The 21,952-nt window shown below is 43.2% G+C and overlaps 1 protein-coding gene across 1 annotated transcript in view; it reads left to right on the forward strand.

The window, feature by feature from the left end:
- GALK2 (galactokinase 2) overlaps positions 1-21,952 on the forward strand; it is a 245,251-nt gene that overhangs the window by 178,741 nt on the left and 44,558 nt on the right. Inside the window, exon 8 of the mRNA XM_088472801.1 lies at positions 5,029-5,239. Within this exon, the coding sequence (XP_088328927.1) occupies positions 5,029-5,239 (211 nt within the window). The remainder of the gene's footprint in view (positions 1-5,028; positions 5,240-21,952) is intronic.

A 21,952-nucleotide genomic window follows, 5' to 3' on the forward strand; every position in this document is an offset into this window, starting at 1 on the left:
GAGGGGAAGCAGTGGTCTTCCTGGTCTGGCCTGGCTGGAAATTAGAATGAACTAGAGAATTAGAGAACATTACACACGTGAGATATCCTGCCACCTTAGTTATTGACCCACCCTCGTACTTTGCTTTTGGCCACTAACAGACTTCTATACTGTTATCCAATATTAGTTTGCAGTGTTTGGGGGTACAGGCTGATTTCCCCATTTTCACCCATACTTAACGTGGGTATTACCAGCAAGAATTACCACCTGAACACCAGAATAAGCTTTTTTCAATGAATTTGCGTGTTAAGCTGGAGCGTGCATATACGCATTTAATTAAATGACCTGGCAATATGCGTGCTAATTGAATTTGACCGTATCACACAAAATTGAGGCAAAAGTATACAATCTAGGGTAAAAAGGCAAGACAGGTCTGACAAAAGTGAACCGCATCATTCTCTGTAATCTGCGACCTTATACTGAGTACCTAGTACACTATAAGCAAAGTGAGACGCAAAATGAGGAAAAAGTCTGTAAAGAGGTAAAAGACAAGGCCGATACGAGTGAGCTGCGCCATGCATCATTATACTTTATCAGCGACTTTATACCAATTCCTTTGTGACAAAAAAACTAATCCTAGTACACTATATGCAAACTACAGTAAGACAAACTTTGAGGAAAAAGTGCACAGCACAGGTATCGCGCCATATGAAGCAAAAAGGTTAGGTGTGTGGGGACACATCTATATCTCCTGCTTTTTCAGTCTAATTGAGATGTAGTCACCCTATATACAGCAATGGGGACCTCCAAAGCCAGAAAGGCTTTACTTAATCAGTGCTGGGTCTAACTACTGTTTGACCCAGGAAAATGGTGCACAGTAGATTCTGGCACAGTGCTGGAATCTTCACTATGCATGCTGTGGCGTGAGGGACGGAGGGGTGGCACACGGAGGATGCACCAGGGGCTCCTCCAATAAAACTCCCCTGAATAAAAGCATATAGGAAAAAAAAGTGGCGTTAATCTCAAAATACAGAAAACGTGTGACTATGAGAGAAGCATTTAAATATAGTCAAACGTATTAAAACCTAAGTAAGTCCAATGTCCACATAGTATATTGTAGGAACAATCGGGCGGATTGGGATGGAAAAGCAGCCCGGGAAATTTCTGGAAACAGCCCTAATGGGGGTGGGTCTGTTTAGGGGACGGGGTCTGTGCAGTATACTCCCTCCTCTTAGGGCCTGGAGGGGCTTTTGCAGGCCACTGAGGGGAGCAGGGCCGGCACCATAAATCTTGGTGGCAATGATACACTCTTATTGGGGCCCTCCATTCCTCTGCACTAGGTAGAGGCAGGGACGGACAGACCTGATTACAGCTGGGAAGCTGCACATTTTTCGTGCGCCTCCCTCTGCCTTAACTCTCCCCTCCCTTGCCAGAGCTAAGTCGGATGGGTGGGATTTTATACTCGAGTCTGCGCCATTCAGGGTGCCTGGTGCCCTACACGTCCGTGTAACATGCTTAATGTTCAGGCCAGCTCTGGGTACAGGCCAGTCAGTTTGAAAGTGTTTCCTTACCTACAATGCCTTGCAAAAGTACTCACCCCCCTTTCCATTTTTCATGTTTTGTTGCCTCACAACCTGGAATTAAAATGGATTGTTTGAAGGTGTGCATCATTTCATTCACAGAACATGCCTACAACTGTTAAGTTGTGTTTTTTTTTTTATATTCTGAATCAAACAACATTTAGGACAACATAACAGAAAACTTCAACGTGCATAACTATTCACCCCCCTAAAGTCAGTACTTTGTCGAGCCACCTTTTGCAGCAATTACAGCTGCAAGTCGCTTTTGGATAAGTCTCTATGAGCTTGCCACATCTTGCCCCTGGGATTTTTGCCCATTCCTGAAGGCAAAACTGCTCCAGCTCCTTCATGTTGGATGGTTTCCGCTTGTGAACAGCAATCTTCAAGTCTGACTACAGATTCTCAATTGGATTGAGATCTGGGCTTTGACTAGGCCATTCCAACACATTTAAATGTTTCCCCTTAAACCACTTGAGTGTTGCTTTAGCAGTATGCTTCGGGTCATTGTCCTGCTGGAAGGTGAACCTCTGTCCCAGTCTCACCTCACAGGCAGACTGAAACAGGTTTTGCTCAAGAATATCCATGTATTTAGCACCATCCATCTTTCCCTCAACTCGAATCAGTTTCCCAGTCCCTGCTGCTGAAAAACATCCCCATAGTATGATGCTGCCACCACCATGTTTCACTGTGGGGATGTTGTTCTTGGGGTGATGGGATGTGTTGGGTTTGCGCCAGACATAGCGTTTTCCTTGGTGGCCGAAAAGTTCAATTTTAGGGGGTCATTCAGACCCACTCGCGAGTGGCAGTACGCTCGCAAGTGGGTCGATGTTCCCCACTGCTCATGCGCACGACGGAGGGAGCTCCGTCGTGCGCATGCGCGAGACCCGACGAGCGAAGGACTTTCCTTCGCTCGGAGTGTCTCATCAAAGGGGGCGTGCTGTCGATGTTGATTGACAGCACACCCCCTTTGGTGGGCGTGCCGGGGGCGTGCCTGCCAGATGGAGGTGTTCCCAAGGGAACGCCTACCGTCTGAAGCCGGCCCCACTGACATCACTAGTCTGATAGAGCCAAAATCACTCCTGGCCTTGCGGTTGAGAAACTCAACCGCAGGCTTTCACTCGCAGTTCCGATGGTCGCGATGGTCAAGACCATCGCGACCATCATTTTGCACGCTCATATATGCTGTGGGTGGTGACCCACAGCTATACGAGCGTCCAGGAGGACGCTCCATATTAATGGAGGTGGGCCCTGATTCAGAGCGAGCGCTCTGGTCAGAGCGTCCGGCTCTGAATCAGGGCCTTAGTCTCATCTGACCAGAGCACCTTCCTCCATACATTTGGGGAGTCGCCCAAATCGTGTCTTCTTATTTTTATCACTAACTAATGGCTTTTTTCTGGCCATTCTACCATAAAGCCCAGCTCAATGGAGTGTACGGCTTATTGGGGTCACATGCGCAGATACACCAGTCTCTGCAGTGGAACTCTGCAGCTCCTTCAGGGGTTACGTTTGGTCTCTGTGCTGCCTCTCTGATTAATGCCCTCCTTGCTGGTCTGTGAGTTTTGGTGGGCGGCCCTCTCTTGGCAGGTTTGTTGTGGTACCATGTTCTTTCCATTTGATGATGATGGATTTGATGGTGCTCCGGGGGATCATCAAAGATTTGGATATTTTTTTATAACCCAACCCAGAATTGTACTTCTCAACAACTTTGTCCTTGACCTGTTTGGAGAGCTCCTTGGTCTTCATGGTGTGATGCCTCTTGCTTAGTGGTGTTGCAGCCTTTGGGGCCTTTCAGAAAAGGTGTGTTTATATACTGACACTTAGTGAAATGAAGTCCACCTGTGTGAAATCTAATTATGTGATTTCTGAAGGTAATTGTTTGTACCAGAACTTTTGAGGGGCTTCATAGCAAAGGGGATGATTACATATGCACATGCCAATTATCAGAATTTTATTTATAAAGATTTTTTTATATATATTTTTCTCATTTCACTTCACCAAATTAGACTATTGTGTGCAGATTCATCAAACAAAAATCAGATAAAAAAAATTAAGAAATTACAGGTTGTAATATAACTAAAAAGGTAAAAAGCCAAGGGGGTGAATACTTTTGCAAGGCACTGTATATGGTGGAACCTCTGAAGAATTTGAGCCTCACTGGACAGCGTCTTCAGTCGGTATTTACTACACATGTAGGAGATCACATTATCTGGAAGATGCCTGTAACCAGATAATGTATAGTAACAGAAGTTTTTGTGCAGGGCAAAATTTGAGTCTCCCTGATCAAATAATTTCTGTCTCTCTCCAGGCCCCCCTGTTTTACTCCAGACCCCCCTACATCTCCATCCCCACTGTGATTCTCCAGGCCTACTGTGGCTCTCCAGGCTACCGGTGTCTCCTCATCTCCAGGACCTCCTGCCTCTCTCTAGGCCCCCTTATGTCTCTCTCCAGGACCTCCTATGTCTCTCCATCATGAAGACCCCCTGCGTCTCTCCATCTCCAGGACCCCCTGCGTCTCTCCATCCCCAGGAACCCCTGCCTCTCTCCATCCCCAGAACCCCCTGTGTGTCTCCATCCCCAGGTCCACCCCCACCCCCAGTGTGTCTCAACCTCACTTCCCCAGCTCCGCTGTGTCTCAGCCTCATTCCCCCAGACCCAGTGTGTGGCTCTCAGACCCATTCCCCCAGCCCCAGTGTGGAAGTCTCAGCCACATTCCCCAGCCCCAGTGTGGCAGTCTCAGACACATTCCCCAGCCCCAGTGTGGCAGTCTCAGCCACATTCCCCAGCCCCAGTGTGGCAGTCTCAGCCACATTCATTGGCTATCCCCGGCACCCCTGGCCAGTGGGTGCAGGGCTGATTGTGTAAATATGTGTGTAAATTTGCACTGAAAAACAGGATTTTCATTTATACAGATGTGTCCGTTCTCATCTATCCTCAATACGCCATGCCGAAAATGCATCTAGGTTGCAATGCAATGAGACTAGGACGCACCAGCATCTGTGCTGATTAATGTGATATGTGACACTTGTATATCTGTGTGTGACTATGTCTGTAAACAGAACTTTGTGTGGAAAAAAGCTGCAGCCTCTGCATCGTAGCACTTCATATATGCTGATTCAGAGACTCCGTCACACACACATATATACAAGTGAGTCAGTGAGCAATGAGCAGGAAGGAAAATTATGTTTCTGATTAAACTGGTACAGATGAGCAATAAAATAAAGTAAAACTGTACAATTCACTATCATGTACTATATATAAAATGGGACAAATAAACAAGTTGATGGATTAATTTTACTGTTGCTTTAACATTTTCATTTAGTATGAATTATAAATTAAAGACATTTTCACAAAAATATCTTTTTTTTTTTTCAATAAATGGCAATAAGATCTTGCTGAAAATGTATTTTATTTATTATATGTAATTGCATACTTATGATCCCTTTTGATAAAGGTCACTCTTGTATTTTAGGTTCTAGCAAAGTCCAAAGGGCTGGACTGGAGGAACCTGATGAAGCTAGGAGATCTCCAGAGCGGGTTAGGTGTTAGCTTAGAAGATATCCTAGAGGTAGTTGATGAGGTCCTGCATCCTGAACCATACACACGAGAAGAAATTTGTGAGACTTTGGGAATAAGCTTAGAGGAGCTTCGTGCCTCAATCTTGAGCCAAAACACACAGGATGGTAAGTCAGAGATTGAGACTTGACTTTAAACAAAATTAAAACAGAGTAAATACTGATACTGGCTAGAGTGTTCTTTACTGGCGTTGGCTAAAAATGTTAAAACAATTGTACGTGATTTATGTAATTGCTGTGACCTGTCATAGCAAAATAACACTTAATTTAAAAAAATACTAACATTATCTGTGGCATTAGTTTTAAATAAAAATGTATTAATATAGTAAAATGATCTTTTGTTCAGTATTGCTATACAATTAGGAAAATACATTGTTTCTCCTCTCGCGCGCATGTACATCACAACTCTGTTCACTGCTAGCTCTGGCAGATATATACATCTTGCATTTAGGGAGATATTTATTTAGACCCGATAACTGAACAGGTGCTTATTGATTGTCTCCCAGTATTCAACTAGCCCCGCTGATCAGGGATATTTTGGGGGTCTCCTGGTGATATCTGCCAGTTAACGCACAGGTCCGTGAACTTATTACAGATACTGGGTGCGAACGGCCATTAACCCGTGTTAATGCCCATTAACATGTTCAGTTAACGCCCACTAACAGAGCTATTGGGTGAATAAGGGAGAGTAATTGAATAGCCTTGGGCGATATAGCCTGAGGTTACCTCCCTTTAACCCCTTTAATTTATCGGGGAAAATGTAATTCTGACGTATAAATGCCTATTACTCCCAGTGTTTCCCATACTCTGTCCTCAAGACACCCTAGCAGTCCAGGTTTTTAAGGTTAACCATGCATAAGTACAGGTGACGTAATAATGACCTCAATCAGTTTGATTTGACCATCTCTGATTAAGCATGTATATTCCTAAAACCTGGACTTTTACGATAACCTTGACTTGAGGACCGATTTTAGAAACCCTGTTTTATGCCTGTACGTCTTTTCTTTCACATAGTTTCTTTATTTTTCTACTTGTTCGTTTATTTTATTTTATTTTTGTTCCTTATTTTCCCTTCCACATATCCCTCTTCTTATTCTCCTATTAGTTACCATTGCTCTTTCCTTTCTATGCTCTGCAAGCCCAGTGTTTTACCTTTTGCCTCCATGTTTCCAACAAAGTTTCAAGCACCAAATACTGACTAGACCACTGTATAGGTAAGTAATACAGAATAACCATTGGCAGTGATTCATTTGAATGTGTTGCATCATGGGAACGCTGAACTTTATATAACCTTTGTTCTGGAAAATGCCAGCACACCTGAAGGATTGGCTTTAGAGCCTGGTGAGGCCAGGGTTCATTTCTTCATTAAAGATTTATTTCTCCTTGAGTGTAAAGTCTTAAAATTTTGCCGCAAATGATGCGTATTTTTCATGAAAATGTTCCAAAGATATACAAATGCTTTCCCCAGGGAATTGTCTCATAATTTTAGTGCAGTTTCCGTGTAAATTGCTGTAAACTTAGTGATGGCAGTGACCTCCATGTAAGGCATGCACAGGGCATCAAGCGTTCCACAGGCCCATACGTGTATGTATGTGTTCTCTTAGAAATATGGTAAGTATTATCATCTGTAATAAATAATGCAATGTGCACAATAATCTGCCCAGGATGTATACATTTACTAATGTTCAGTACACAAATGCTAAGAATGAATTAGAACATGCTACACTCTGTCCTAATTTACTTAGGTACCCTAGGATTATCACCACCCTCAGCTCTAGCTTACCCTTTCAAATATTTCTGCAAGATTAGGAATCACTGACTTTAAACCTTCTTGTACTTTAACATAGATATTTTCTTTCTTTTAATCAAGGCCAGCCACTTAATTTTGGATATCTTGAGCATGCTGTTTTGTAAAGATTACAAAAGATTTTCTGATCTTCTGGTTGCTGTTAAAGAACCATTCCCTTTGCCAATATATAACGTGCCGAGCTGAGAGAACCATAAAGTTTTTTAAGGTAATCTGGCCAGCACAGAATTGTTTTACCAAAGGGTGGTCTAGGAATCAGTCACAGTTATTGGCAGAGCTTTCACAATGAAATTGAAAACAGACGTGTTTGTGCTTCATTCTTTGGGTTACTACTGTTCAATGGTGATTTACAAGAGTGTGTGAGCTATGGAAATCTCTCACGCAAGTCTACATACATCTTAAATGGATGCACATTTTCAAATCGACTTTTTTTTTTTTTTGTCCTTGTATCACGTTTTAATTGAAAGAATAGTTATAAAGAACTGAGCCTTTAAACTAAAGTCACAATATCATGTTAGTCTCTGGAGCCTCTAATATGGCAAACCATAGGATGTATTATACCACAGATAGGTAACCTGTGGTGTCGGAGCTGCTGAATGTCTAGCATGTCCTGTCAGGAAATTATTGCTGGCAGGGCATGTTGGGAGATATATGGTCGTACCATATAGCAACAGATGGTGCAGTAAAGGCTTAGGCAACCTGCAGCAGTCTAATGGTGATAGAAAATAGTGATTTGCTTTTTCAGCAAAAAGAGAGGGGCAGAATTGCTGATTAAGGCATAGTATGGCAAACTAATTTCTAATTAATAACAAACTTGTTCCACTTTATCCACTTATTAAGATATTTCTAGAAACACATGATATAAAAGAAAGGCTTTTATGATCAACGCCCTTATTTTTGCAGCTTTTCAAAAATTACTCTTAAAAGTTGGGTACACACAATATGATGGGATCAAATCCCGACACCAGTGAAAATCCTGACTGCACTAAAGGTAAGTACTAACTAACCTAACCCTCCCCTCCTAACCCTCCTTTAGGGGTGCCTAACCCTAACCTCTCTCCCTAGTGCCTAAACCTAACCCCCCCCCCTTCCCCGCTGCCTAAACCTAACCCTCGCGGGGGGGTGCCTAAACCTAATCCCCCCTTCCCCTAGCCTAACCCTATCCCTCCCGAGGGAGTGCCTTACCCTAAGTCCCCCCCGGGAGCCCCTAACCTAACCTCCCCCCCTGCCTTGCTTACCTTCAATCGGTTTGCCGAGCGTCGGGCTCCCGGCGTAGGTAAAATGACAGGCGTCCGGATCTCGATGCCTGTCATTTGAAACATGCCGGGATTAGACAGTCGGGAAGCCGGTGGTTGGCATTTCGACCGCCTGCTTCCTGACTGCATCCACAATACGATATATCATACACATCGTACAGTGTGTACGTCCGATCTGTCGTTCATCGCTTTGTCTTATCTGCTGTTCTGCACGGCTGATGGGATGATGCAATGAACGGCACGGTGCTGTTGCATGCAGCATGTAACGACCCACCGCGCCACCATACACCGGATAGTGCGGTGTGTAATGTGCACACGAAGTATCTTTACATTACATCACACCATCGCTTGGGCGCACATCGTGTGTGTACCCAGCTTAAGTATATACAGTATATTAAGTCTATTCTTCTGTAAGTTGTTACTAGACTAGTAACAAAATAAATTAAGCATTTTTATTTATATTTTTAATAAAATGTATTACGGGCCTTAGACTTAGTTTTAAAAGAAAATGGTTTATTTGTGTGTAGTAGATGAAATGTATATGATAGCCTTAGATTTATATCTTTCTGTGCAGGCTATTTATTACCTTTTACATATTTTGTACAGCTTTACATAGAATATCTCATCATTCACATCAGTGCCTGCCCCAGTGGAGCCTTAAATCTATGGCCCTCATTCAGAGCCGCTCGTTAGCGGCAGTACGCTCGTTCCGAGCGATGTTTGCACATCTGCGCATGCGTACGCTTTTTAGTACGCATGCGCGAACCAGTCAGTGCGGCCGAAAATCGTTTGTACGCTATATAGCGAGTGCCTGCTATTTTGAGTGACAGAATGAGGCGTATGTGGGTGGTAACAGGGGAAGGTGCTTGAAAATGGGGAGTGGAGATCCGAACGCAGGCGTGCTTAAAGGTCAAAACGGGCGTTTTATGGGTGTGTATATTTAAAACAGCAGCGTCAATGACCACGTCACTGGGTTATTTTAGAGCCAGAACTGCTCGCAAATTTGTGGTAGCAAACACCAACCACAAGAATAGCGAGCAGTTCATACGCTGGTCGATGTACTCGATTAATCTAATAAATAGCGGACATGACGTATGGTGCGAGCGGCCAGGGGGCGTTTTTAACAAATAAACGAGCGTATGTTTTGCTCGTTCGTTCAGACTTAGAGGTGTGAACAGACTGCAATGTGCGTACGGATCATTTGAATAGCCACCCCTTGTTTTTAAACGAACGACCGCAAATAGCGAACGGCTCTGAATGAGGGCCTATATTCCTTATCACACAAACATACACACACAGACTGGGCTTTCACAGTTGCGATCCCATACACAGCTGCTGTGTGAAAATATGCCAGTGCATGCAGCCACCTGGAAATGTATTGACACACCCCCCCGGCGGCTTCGCAGATACAAGCAAATGTGTACAACACACACAGAGGTTGTCGCAGATCATTCAATAATCGACCATCTGAGTAATCCTCTGGTTGCGCAGAATGTCCGCAGGAACTGAGACACTGGCGCCATGTTTGCTGCGTACGGGATCGCAGTAGTATACTAAAGCTGGCCACACACTAGATCAACTTACATCCAACCAGCCAACTTGTTGATTGGTTGGAATGAAAATCTGGTAAGGAATGGGAGTAAATGATGATCAGAAATTTACTCCTAAATGCCAGAAAACAGATGAAAATGGTCGTCAGACAAGTTTGTTAAATGTGTGATTTAAACTATTTGTTTATACAACAGTTTTGGTCCATTTTTCAGCGTCTGGGAGCAAGTTGCTGATTGTATTCCTTACCAGATTTTCATTCCAACCAATCTACTAGTTGGCTGGTTGGACAGATAAACTTTAGATGTGTGGCCAGCTTAAGACTCCCCCAAAACGGGCCTGACATGCCTGCATTTCTTCCACCATTCTCTGTATCCACCCCCAAGCGGTCCCTGAATGTCCATCACTTTGCAAAGAAATCCTCACTGTGAGCGGCATCGCTAACCCCATCTGTGTCACTCCTGTTTGTCTGCCCCTCCCTTAAAGAATGTAAGCTCTTTCGAGCGGGGCCCTCTACCCACTTGTGCTTCTCCCTACTGTACTTTAATTTATCTCTTCCTCCCCACTAGGGCAACTAACACTCGGCTGCTTATGTGGGCGTAAAGGTCGCTAATATAGCAATGTTTATTATACATGTCCATGTCCTGCTTTATATTGTATTGTAAGTCGCTGGTTACTTATTTGTTTATGTACTTTGTAAGGCACTGCGGAACACTTGTGGCGCCATATAAATAAATGATAATAATAATAAGGTATATTGGTGCGTGCACAGTGCAATAATCGATCAATTGCGTAAATAACTGTATTGTGTCCACATTTGAATCAGACTCTCATTGAGAACATACAAACTCCATACAGATAGGACCTTGATTTGAATCACATTTGAATTACATTCATGACCCCACTGCTGTGTGGCACGAAGGCTATTCCCTGTGCCTGCATGCTGCTGAAACTTGCTGTCATAGCTGCAAAAATGTTGCGACTGCAACCTCTTCTGTCCAGACCTGCCACGCCTGCAATATGACATCAATCAATGCAGGGGCACTGCACAGGGGGGACCACTACTGGGGGCACTGTATAAGGGGTACTGCATAGGAGGATCACTACTAGGGGCACTACTGGTGGCCTGCATAAGGGGGTCCTCTCCTGGGGCACAGGGGGCACTGCATATGGGCACCACTACAGGGGTCTGCCCCATATCTTTATTTTAACTTTACATTAATTCCATATGGAGCCGCCTCCTCCCTGGAACACTTGAGGGAGGGGGGCGCCTAATCACGCACGTGCTCCGGGCACCCTAGCTACACGCTACTCCTCTGCCAGGGCCACCTGCATGCATTTGCCCCCCAGGCTAAAAGTTGCCAGCCAGCCCCTGAAGCAGGTCATAGCAGCCTCTTATATTCTTGATGAGCGGTATTATATACTTGTGCATTTTTTAAGCAAACTTGATATTGGTGGTTGTATATTCTAATGAAATAAAAATACATGAGAGAGTGCTGTCAACAATCCAGTGCCAGCATGTTCCAAGCAAAGTTATTTGTCAGTGGTACATTAATAGGAGATTACTTGAAGAAAGAGCTATTGACATGTCAAAGGGAGCGTCTGCTCTGCTTCTTTAAGACCCCTTCAGCATTTTGTACTCCCATGTGTTCCTACTGAGTATAGTTACAGTATTTTGGGCCTGATTCATAACGGATCGATATTGCGATTACTCACGTAGACGGACGATTGTTGCGTACTGCGTATGCACACAGGCACCACTGCGATCGCAGTGCGAGAAACAATGCAGAGTGATTCAGAGGAAGTGAGCATTTGGGAGTGGTGCCAGTGGGGGGGGGGGGTCGGCAAACGCAGGCATATCAGTCCATTTGAACGCCGTTACAGGGGTGTGCATAAATTAGCCACTGCGACGGCATACGCAGCTTGTGTACTCACTGCGTGCAATGAGGTTAGCAATTCATGAGTAAGGTCAGACCTGTTGTAATTGTGCGTGAGGGGCCAATGTTACTTAATGTTCCCGATGTATATGCAGGATTGCAAAGTATTACGAATGTGCGAATGCGGTAGTGGGCGTCTCTATGCTGGCTTTGGGCTACTGACCTGCATGCGTAAACGCAGCTGCGATCGCAATATCGATCCATAATGAATCAGGCCCATAGAGCGAATGAGACCGCTTTCAGCAGACACAGTGACGCATTGCTGATGCTGGTGAAAAATATATGCATTATGTTACAAGTAAAGCAATCCCAAGGAACAAATATACCAGTTACAAGATCAAATATTAATAAATGTCATTTATTTGCGCCTGTGATGCATTCTGGGCCTGATTCAGAGGCGCTCGTAAGCGGCTGCTCGTTCGCTTCGAGCGATCTTCGCACATCTGCGCATGCGTATGGGTCGTAATGCGCATGCGCCAACCAGTCATTGCGATCGGAAATCGAGCGCTCGCAAAATAGCGAGTGCCTGCTAATTTGAGTGACAGGCTGAGGCGTTTGTGGGTGGTAACAGGGGAAGGTGCTTGAAAACGGGGAGTGGTGATCCGAACGCAGGCATGCCAAATGGTCAAAACGGATGTTTTAAGGGTGTGCATAATTAACAAAGCAGCGTCATCGACCACGTCACTTGGCTGTTTCTTAGCCTGAACTGTTCGCATGATTGCGGTAGGAAAATCCAACCACAAGCACTGCGAGCAGTTCAGATGCCTTTCGATGTACTCGATTAATCAAATAAATAGCGGAGATGACGTAGGATGCGAGCGGCCATGGGGCGTCTTTACAAAATAGCGAGCGCATGTTTCGTTCGCTCGCTCAGACATAGAGGCGTCAACAGACCGCAAAGAGCGAGCGCTCAGTTTAAATATCCGGCCCCTTTTTCTGAACGAGCAAGCGCAAATAGCGTCCGGCTCTGAATCAGGCCCTCTGTTTGTTACTCCATAATTAAGTATAGTATAAATGTCAGTCTTTGCTAACATACATCAGTGCAATTTAAATAACAGTCTATTCGGGGAGAAAAATGTTACTTGCTTTTTTTTTTTTCCACCGATACTGCACATGTGATAGGAGGCTCAGCAGCTGGAATAACCAGAAACATGTGTAATTCTGACTTTTGTGTGTGTATGTTTTTTTTTTTTTTTTTTAACTTTCTGCCTGTAATTTTTGTTAAAGACATTTCAGCATAATTGATTGCTGCAGCTATTTCCTTTTACCCTTTTTTCCCTTTGTGCGCAGAAGGCTTGCCTGGCTATGGCCCCCGAGATATCCCTGCAAACCATCTGGGCCACTGCATCACCTGCCTTGCACATTATAGTCCTTTTGTCACCAGCGCTGCTTATCTAGATGGTTTGTAATCCGGCTTATGGTTATGCTTTATTTTATTTTATTGGAATTGAAGGAAGACATCAGATTCAGATTGTGATTTAACCACTGTAATTCCACAGGAGACACAATATTATAGTAGCATACTGCTTTATTTTTTAAACCTAATTTTTTAAATTATATATTTTCATTTGAGTTGAAAAAAAGTATATATTTGAGATATATAATGACTATCATCATTATAATCACATTTGAATTAAGGAATATAAAAAAAAAAATGAAGCAGTCTGGATTGAGGATCAGAGTCTAGTACTGTAGTTGAAAAGGACGGCAGACTGTGGTAGGTTCACTAGAACAAGGCGTAATATCCTGTATGGGTGAATAAGGGTGAGATAGAGGCAGTCAAGAACAAGCTGCCAGTGGGATCTTTGAAGTGAATGACTGAAGTCAGAATGTAGCTTTAACAACAGCATATAGATAAAAACGTGCAGGAGCATAATCTGGCAAGGGACATAATGACAGAATCTGGTTGATATAGGAAGTCAGAAGGCAGAGATGTTCCCACATCAGAGTAACCATAAGACTGATATTTGGATATAAGATAAGAAGTTGTCCATCATCTACAATAAAGGTATGTCCTCACTGTCGCATTCGTATGCCTTACAGTGCGATCCATCTGGCACTGCTAAGATTCTCCGAGAGGAGTAGCGTACCCTATTTTTCTTTAAATTTTGCATCATATTTACATTGGAGGTGCAGATGAGATAGGCCACTCAGTGTACTAGAGACGCTAATCTGCAAATTTAACTGCACATTAATTATTTTTACACATGTACAAAGTCGCAGATGAAGCACACCAGAACCAGGCTTGAGAGGAAACTGCTGCTGCTCGCATCAGAGCCCATACACTGGTTCAGACTCAGTCGCACACAGATGTACAAATGTACTAATGTCAAACACCCAATGATCAGTGTACTTTAGCAATGTAGTTTTGTCGCTGTATGTTTTACTTATGCATATTTTGAGCGAAAGAGATGCTCTGCGTGGCTGAGCCGCAAGGGACCTGGCGAGCTAAGAGGGACTATTTTGCGCGACTGAAGCAACAGTAAGAAAGGACATCTCTATATCTTAGGTGTTTATGTACTAAGCTGTGGATGGAGATAAAGTACCAGTCAATCAGCTCCTGTCATTTTTCAAACACCGCCTGTAAAGTGAGTTAGGAGCTGATTGGTTGGTACTTTATATCCGTCCACTTTATCTTCTCCAAGGCTTAGTACATAGACCCCTTAGTCAGCAGAGTGGTAGCCTCCAGAGGCAGGAGCCCTGAGCCACAAAATTTTGCATACTTCTCTCCTTTCAAAATGTCCTCTGGATGATTCAAGCAGGGGCATCAGAACGATTTTATGTTGGGGGGGCAACATAAAATTGTTCCGGCACAACTCCTCCCTCTCTCGCTCTTATCTGAGCGGCGGCCACGGTCGGTCTGTTCTGTGCTTTATTGCATAGGCTGCCCAGCCCCTGCACTGCACAGAGGAGAAAGTGTAATGTGCAATGTTTTAACACCGCACATTACACCTCCTCCTGCATGCGCTGCAAGTGTCGTGCAGCCTATTGCTATAAAGCACAACCCCTGACGTCCGTGGCCCCCGCTTCTTTCACATGTTTGGCAGGGGTGGGGCGAGCCGCCCGCTTGCTCTCCCCCATGGATTCAAGAGCTATCTTATTGTGATATTTCAAGTGATACCTTAGTTAATCTACAATCTGTTTCTGCTAGCTCCTAAGAAATTTTTCGTATTGTGTCATTAAATATTGTAGTACATTTCTGTGAATTCCAGGGTCCAGGGGCTTCTCTACAGTAAAGTCTTACCTTTCAGTAATGACTGGTGGTGGCAAAATCCAACCTGGAAAGGGGTTCTCATGAAATTGTTGCAAAAGCAAAATGTGAAAAGTCACAAGACTGGTAGCTTTAGGCGGAAAGCATCTCTGTTAACTTGAGATGATATTTTACATGGACCAAATAAACTTTTGACCCAGTATGAGAGAAGGTATTGGTTACTTTAGGTTTTTAGTGGAGAGCCAGACATTGTCTCAAACCTGAATTTGTAGCTTTATGGTGTCTGTCTGCGGCTTGTTTATATTGTTCTTGAACTTCTCTCAAAGTCTCAATTAGTCTCTCTTGTGTTTCCTTTAAAGAATTGATTCAAGCATTTACAGCTGGAATTGGTGTGGAAATGGGAAATTTGGATTTTACGATAGATAGAAAGCATGGTTGCCACAAAACGACTTAGAGAATGGAGCTGTGTTCAGAATTATTGTAAATGAATTCAGTAATGGGTAAAAGTTCCATCCAGTCATCCTGAAGGTAACTGATGAAACAATGTAAATCTTGTGGAAGAGTCTGATCAATTCTTTCTATTTGCCCATATTACTGTGGACATGTCACAAACCTCTTCACTTGTTAAGTTCCCTTGACAAGAACTTAATCGATAGCAACCATTATTCTCATAGAACTACAGTAGATATGTTCACCGGTTCCTCGCGGTTTTAATCTCACTTAGTAATCATTTACCAGGTAGTTGTTGGCAGTACTGAATACTAGTTTAAATGACAGGCTGAGCTGAAGGTACAAATGCATGGTACCATGTTAGCGGGACAGATGATACAGCAGTAGCAAATAGAGGCTAGCTATATGCATAATGCAACAGGTCCACAGGATATATATGTGTGTAGAATGCAGTGCCTAAGTCTGTCCAGTAACTCCTCTTGACATTGTAATGGCTGCAATTTTTTCGTTCCAAGTTCCGTTGTGGTTCATATACAGACTCGGGTGCACACAGTTATACAAGTGTTGCCTTTCAATTTAATCAGCACCGTCTGCTGATGGCAGCACATTGCGACTTACACACTTTTTCTTTGGAAAAGACGCAACAGAGACTCACGGTACTTGGCGCCAGGCAAGTCACACTGCGTAGCGTATTCAGGCTAGATGTATGAGGACACATCTGTAAATCTTAGAGAAATAATACAATATAGCTCATTGAAAAAGATGACCGTCATGAAAACTGTCATAGATTGTTGTTTTGCTGGGTTGCCTGAGTCAGTCAATGGTACAAACCAATTAAAGTTCATAGCAAAGATATACCTTCAGTCCTCATAATACAAAATAATCAGGGACAGAATAGGGGGTGGAGTGGAACAGAGCAGAGAAAGCAAGATGGAGCAGAGCAGCTGACAGAGGGTGGTGGAACAGAGTGGGATGCTGGCCAGGGTGGAGCAGTGGGCATACTGAGGTGACCAGGCATATGCTGGGTTTCTTAACTAGTTTAGAAATAATGTAGCACTACAACTGATTCAGAGACTAATGGTGCATACACACGGTCAGATAAACTTGACGATTTAAACGATAACGATCATATTATTATTGTTCAAATCGTCAAGTTTATGGCCCCCTCAAACGACCAAACGATAGTAGATGCGCGGGCATGAATGATCGATAGCTATATCGACCATCGCCCGTGCATGCAGGCCAACTTGGTCGATATTGACCAGGTTAGCCTGTTAACTATAGGGATCGTTGATCACGGGTCGTTACAGTAGTTATTGGGTTGCTGCATGTGCTGGATATTTGATCCAGCACATGCAGGACGATCAGATAATGATCATTATCGTTATCTGACCGTCAAGCAGTATGACCGTGTGTACCCTCCATAAGTCGCACTCAGATATACAAGCGTTGTATATAAAATTAATCATTACAGTCTGCTGGTACGTACTAGTCGTGGGTTGGGTATGAAATTCTGACGGCCAGGAAGCTGTCTGACTAAATACCGACGTCGCAAGCCCGAACGCTGAAGATCCTGACTGGGGCTGGTAAGAACCCTAACCCTCTCGTCCGCCCCATAACCCTCCCTTAGTGGTGCCTAACCAACCCCCGGGGGGATGCCTACCCCTAACCTCCCCCCCCCCCCGGGATGCCTAAACCTAAGCCCGCACCCTAAACCTAAGCCTCACATGGGGGTGCCTAGCCCTACCCTCCCCCGGTGGTGCCTAACCCTAACTTCCCCTCCCCGCACCCTAAACCTAACCCTTCCGGGGTGGTGCCTAACCCTTCCCCTACACCCCAGCGGGTAAGTGCTAACAGTGTCCGGCTTACCTTTGTTCGGTAAGCAGTCTGTCTAGATTCTGGCGTCGGGATCTTGACAAGCATCGGGATTTCGACTTCTGTCTTTAGTCCTGCGTCTGGATTTAGATGCCAGGATTTAGTCAGACTGCTTCCCGGCCATCGGCATTTTGACCGCATCCCCTAGTCGCGGCACTAGCAGAGTCTCACGGGACCTGGCATACCGCAAGGATTTTTTTACCGTGACTGCAGTAAGATGTATATGGACACATCTGTACCTAAGGTTTGTAGCTTTATATATTCATGAAGACACTACTCCTATATTCTTAATTGGTGATGTGTCTTATAATAGATTCAAGTTAAGCTAGCACTGCACTAATAGAGACTTGAAATGCCTCTAACTTATCTATATCTTATTTATCAAGCAATGGTATAATGATTTATTACATCACTTTTGTCGTGTATTTTGCTGATGGTGTTGTGAATTGTGTAGAGTTCATCAGTGTTCCCAGGAGTACTAAATGTGGAGACCTAATGATTTGTTTTTGGTTTACGATTTTGTTGGATTAGCAGCATTATCAAAGTATTTTCCATAATCTAGTTTAATTCCCTCATACAGATTTAGTAGGTGTATGTTGCATAATGCAAACTTGATTGAGAATACACTGTGATCATCAGAATTGTTCACAAGGAGGAAACTAGTTAAATATTTATTGTACGGTACTTTACTCTAACACTTGTTTTATTGGCACATACGTGGGTGGTTCAATAAATAAGGTAATAAAACCTCTCATTGCGTAAATTTATTCAACTCGTACATATACGTATAATCAATAGTATGGCCTTGGTGCAGATTATATTTCCACATAGTCCCCGTACTTGTTTAAGCATTTGTACACCAAGGAATCTATCCTGGCATAGACAAAATCAGTGTCCAGCGACTGAAGCCAGGATATGACGGCCTGCGGAACTTTACAGTCTGCTGCGAGTCGCCTTCCACCCAGGTGCTTCTTCAATGGTCCAAAGAGATGGAAATCACTCAGTGCCAGGTCAGGGCTGTAGGGAGGATAGCCCAGTAACTCCTAATCGTAGCACCGTAACAACTCACACGTGGTTTTAAGAGTGGCCTGGTGTTATCATGCAGCAATATGACTGTTCGCAGCAACCCAGGTTATTTTCGACGAATTGTCCTCCGCAACCGGCTCAATGTGTTTACAATAGCGAACAGCATTCACAGTATCTCCCTTGCTGAGGAAATCGGCAAGACGCGCACACCCTTGTGGTCCCAAAACACGGTTGTCATTACCTTCTTTGCTGATGGAGTTGTATTGAATTTCTTTGAAGGTGGCGATGATGCCTTGGATGATTGTCATGGATAATTGCTTCATCTCCGGTGTCACATGATACACCCACGTTCATTCCCTGTAACAATACACTGCAGGAACTGCACTTTCTCCTCATGGTACCGTTTCAAGTGCACAAGAGACAATCCCATCCTATTGGTTTTGTAAAGTTCTGTGAGTTGCTTTGGTACCCAGCATGAATACTTTTTCCTGTACCCCAGTTTCTCATGAACAATGTTGTGCACAGTACCCACCCACTGAGATGTTCAGTACGTCAGCAATATCACTGACTCGAATGCATCTGTCCTCCTGAATCAGACCTTCAATGCGGCACAAATTGCCATCTGTGGTGGATGTGCTTGGCCGGCAAGATTGCTGCTCATCTTGAACGTCTGTCCTGCCGTTATCAAAGGCAGTGCACCAAACTCAAACCTGTTTCTGTGACATGACCTTATCACCGTACACCTCAACAAGTTGGCGATGAATTTCAGGTGCTTATGTGCCCTTTAGATACAGAAATCTGATCACACTACGCATCCTCAATGTTTGACCATGTTTCTTCCAGCCCCGTCATCTTAAAACTGATATTGAGACAGTTTGACCGATATAAGGCGCAGTCTAATGGCCGTGAAAAGAAGCAGTGGTCTACCTGCTCTGGTCTGCGGGAAATTTGAATGAAATAGAGAACATTACAAACGTGAGAGGTCTTGTTACCTTACTTATTGAACCACCCTCATATAATATTACCTATTAAAAGGTCAATTGATCAAACATCTGTTGCTTATAGTATGAAACAAGATAATTTAAATTGATAATCACATAATCTACAAGATCCTCATGTAAAGTTATCACTCTTACACCAACTTCTCTATCATCAATCTATAACAAGCTTCAGTAATATTAATGCCACTTTTTTTTCTCTGACAAAATAGTGTTTCCTGAAATGGAGTTGACTCCTCTGTTCCCTTACCAGGCGTTCAGAGTCAGAATGAAAAACATAGTTGATAGGTGTCAAAGAGTAACTATGAATTCTATTCCCTCCAATGTGATTGTCATGCATGTTTTGGCATTGTATAACTTATTGATTGTTATAAATAATTATGTGAGTTGGATTATTATGAAAAAAAAATCTTCATCTCAATATTGTAGTATAAATGAGAAGAGCATTCAAAAATGTCTTTTTTATTATAACATCTCGAAACCTGATAATAATCTTGCATTATTTCTTGCTGACAGTGTGATCCCTTTTCACTAAAGCATTATTCTGAGTAGTACAGTGGTGAAATGTTTCTTGAAAGGACTTTTATTGATTTTGCACATGTAGCGTCTTTAGGTTTCCGTGTATGCACAGGCACAATGATATAACATGTTTTTATTAGGCATCATGACTGCCAGAATAACAATTAGATTTTCTGTTGGTATGAGCTTTCATTTGAGTGGTTGGTAGTGAAGTACACTTGCTCTACATTATGGTGGCAGGTTATTGTCCTATATGAATATACCTCCCATTAGCCTGATATGGGTGTTTCCAACGGGTTGAGTATGGGATGCCGGCGCTGGGGATACCAGCGGTCTAAATCCTGATGCCGGCATCGAGACAGGGTTAGGATACCGACACCTTTCGGTGGGTATCCTAACCATCCCCCCTCTCTACCCCTAACCCTCCTTCCCCAGTGCCTAGCCTAACCTCCCCCTCCTCGCACCCTTAACCTAACCCTCCCCCGTCTAGTGCCTAATCCTAACCTCCGTAGTGCCTAACGCTACCCCTCCCCCTAACCCCACTACTTACCGTCGGGATTCTGGTGCCGGTATTCTAAGTGCCAACATCCCCTTTGCCAGGATTTTGACTGTATCCCATTTTGAACATTCAGCAGGTCTGATATATCTGTTCCTTTCCCTCTCTTTTGCATTCTACTTTTATAGCTTCCCCTTTTCTTTTGGGAAGAGACGTGCACAGTATAGTCCCTGCTGGTCCTCAGAGATCCGTGGAGCTAGCTGCAGATGCCCGTGTCCCTGCGTCCTCCACGCCACATATTATCACAATGACAGACCATATCTTCTCATTCCTCCACCGGGTCTACTTATTGGACAAGTATTTTTTTTAATTGAATGAGGGAATTCGAGAAAGATGTAACGTTGACAGACAAGATGATTTTTTTTGTCAGGTGGACAATCTGGAAAGAAACCTCATGAAAATCTATAAATGAGATGGAGCTTAATAAACAAAGATGACGACAGATAAAAAATATCAATGCGGCACAGCATAAAACTAAAAAATATGTAACTGAATAAATATGGTGGTAGCTGCAGTATTAGAATAAACCACTATGCCACTGGTACAGAGGATTTTGGTTGCCAACCACCCATTCTGGCACCCTGAACAGTCTTCCCAAACTTCCATGTTCTTCTTTCAAAATCTGGAACATTCTCAACAATGTCAGACATTATGACAGTAAAAAACTTAAATGATCTAATTAGTGAAATTTGTAACATTTTGGGTTTGTTTGAGTCCTATATTTCAATATAACCCCTGTATGTTCTCTGAAAATTCACCTTTTACTTAGCGTATCAAACTAACCAACCACCTCCTTAACCTCCCTAGCCTATTCTATATAACTACCACCCACTCACTCAAAAATACCATTACTTCTCCTTATATGCACAAACACCCCTCTGATTGCTAAACCAGCATTGCTGTGTGACTTAGACCCACTAACCACTTTTCCTATTGTAATCTATCTGGAACGATATACTATCTGTGCTAATTAACCTAACCTAAAAACTGATATTTTACTACAAATTATAAGCTTGAGTATTTTGGTGCTACAGTATATATTTTTTTTAAAATAACTGTTTTGTGTGTTTATATTGCGGAAGGAAGCTTTTGTAGAATTGTGGCAGGAGGTTCTTTTTGGGTTTGACCTCTCAATATTAATTCTATTTATATAGGGCATTTCTTACAATAGGATACAAAGTGCTTTACATTTGCAGATTTAAAAACACATGATATATAATAAATCTATTAGCAGACTACAGAAGAGAGATACACATTTTACTTTATATTTGGAAAATAAAGGGCACTAATGACCAGCTTGAGTAAAGAGGTAAGTCTTTGTTCTATTTTTGAAGTTTCTAGAGTGGAGACCTTACCAACTGTATGAGGCTGTAAGTTACAGAGAGTCTGAGCTACAAAGCTAAAAACCCAACCCCTAAATGAAGTATGGGAGATTCTAAGTACAGTACTTCTAATAGTCCTTATCTACTGATCAAAGTAAGTGAGAGGGAGTATAAGGACTCATAAGCTGGCTTTGAAAGTCTGTAAAATAATCTCAAAATAGATTTTGCTGTCTTGCAGCCAGTGAAGGAAGTAGAATTTGGATGTTATGTGGCAGGACTTGGGCTAGTTAGATAACAGCCTAGGCAGTGCAATATG

The sequence above is a fragment of the Taudactylus pleione genome, unplaced genomic scaffold (genome assembly GCF_031769625.1).
Source record: "Taudactylus pleione unplaced genomic scaffold, aTauple2 ptg000129l, whole genome shotgun sequence".
Lineage (NCBI taxonomy): Eukaryota > Metazoa > Chordata > Amphibia > Anura > Myobatrachidae > Taudactylus > Taudactylus pleione.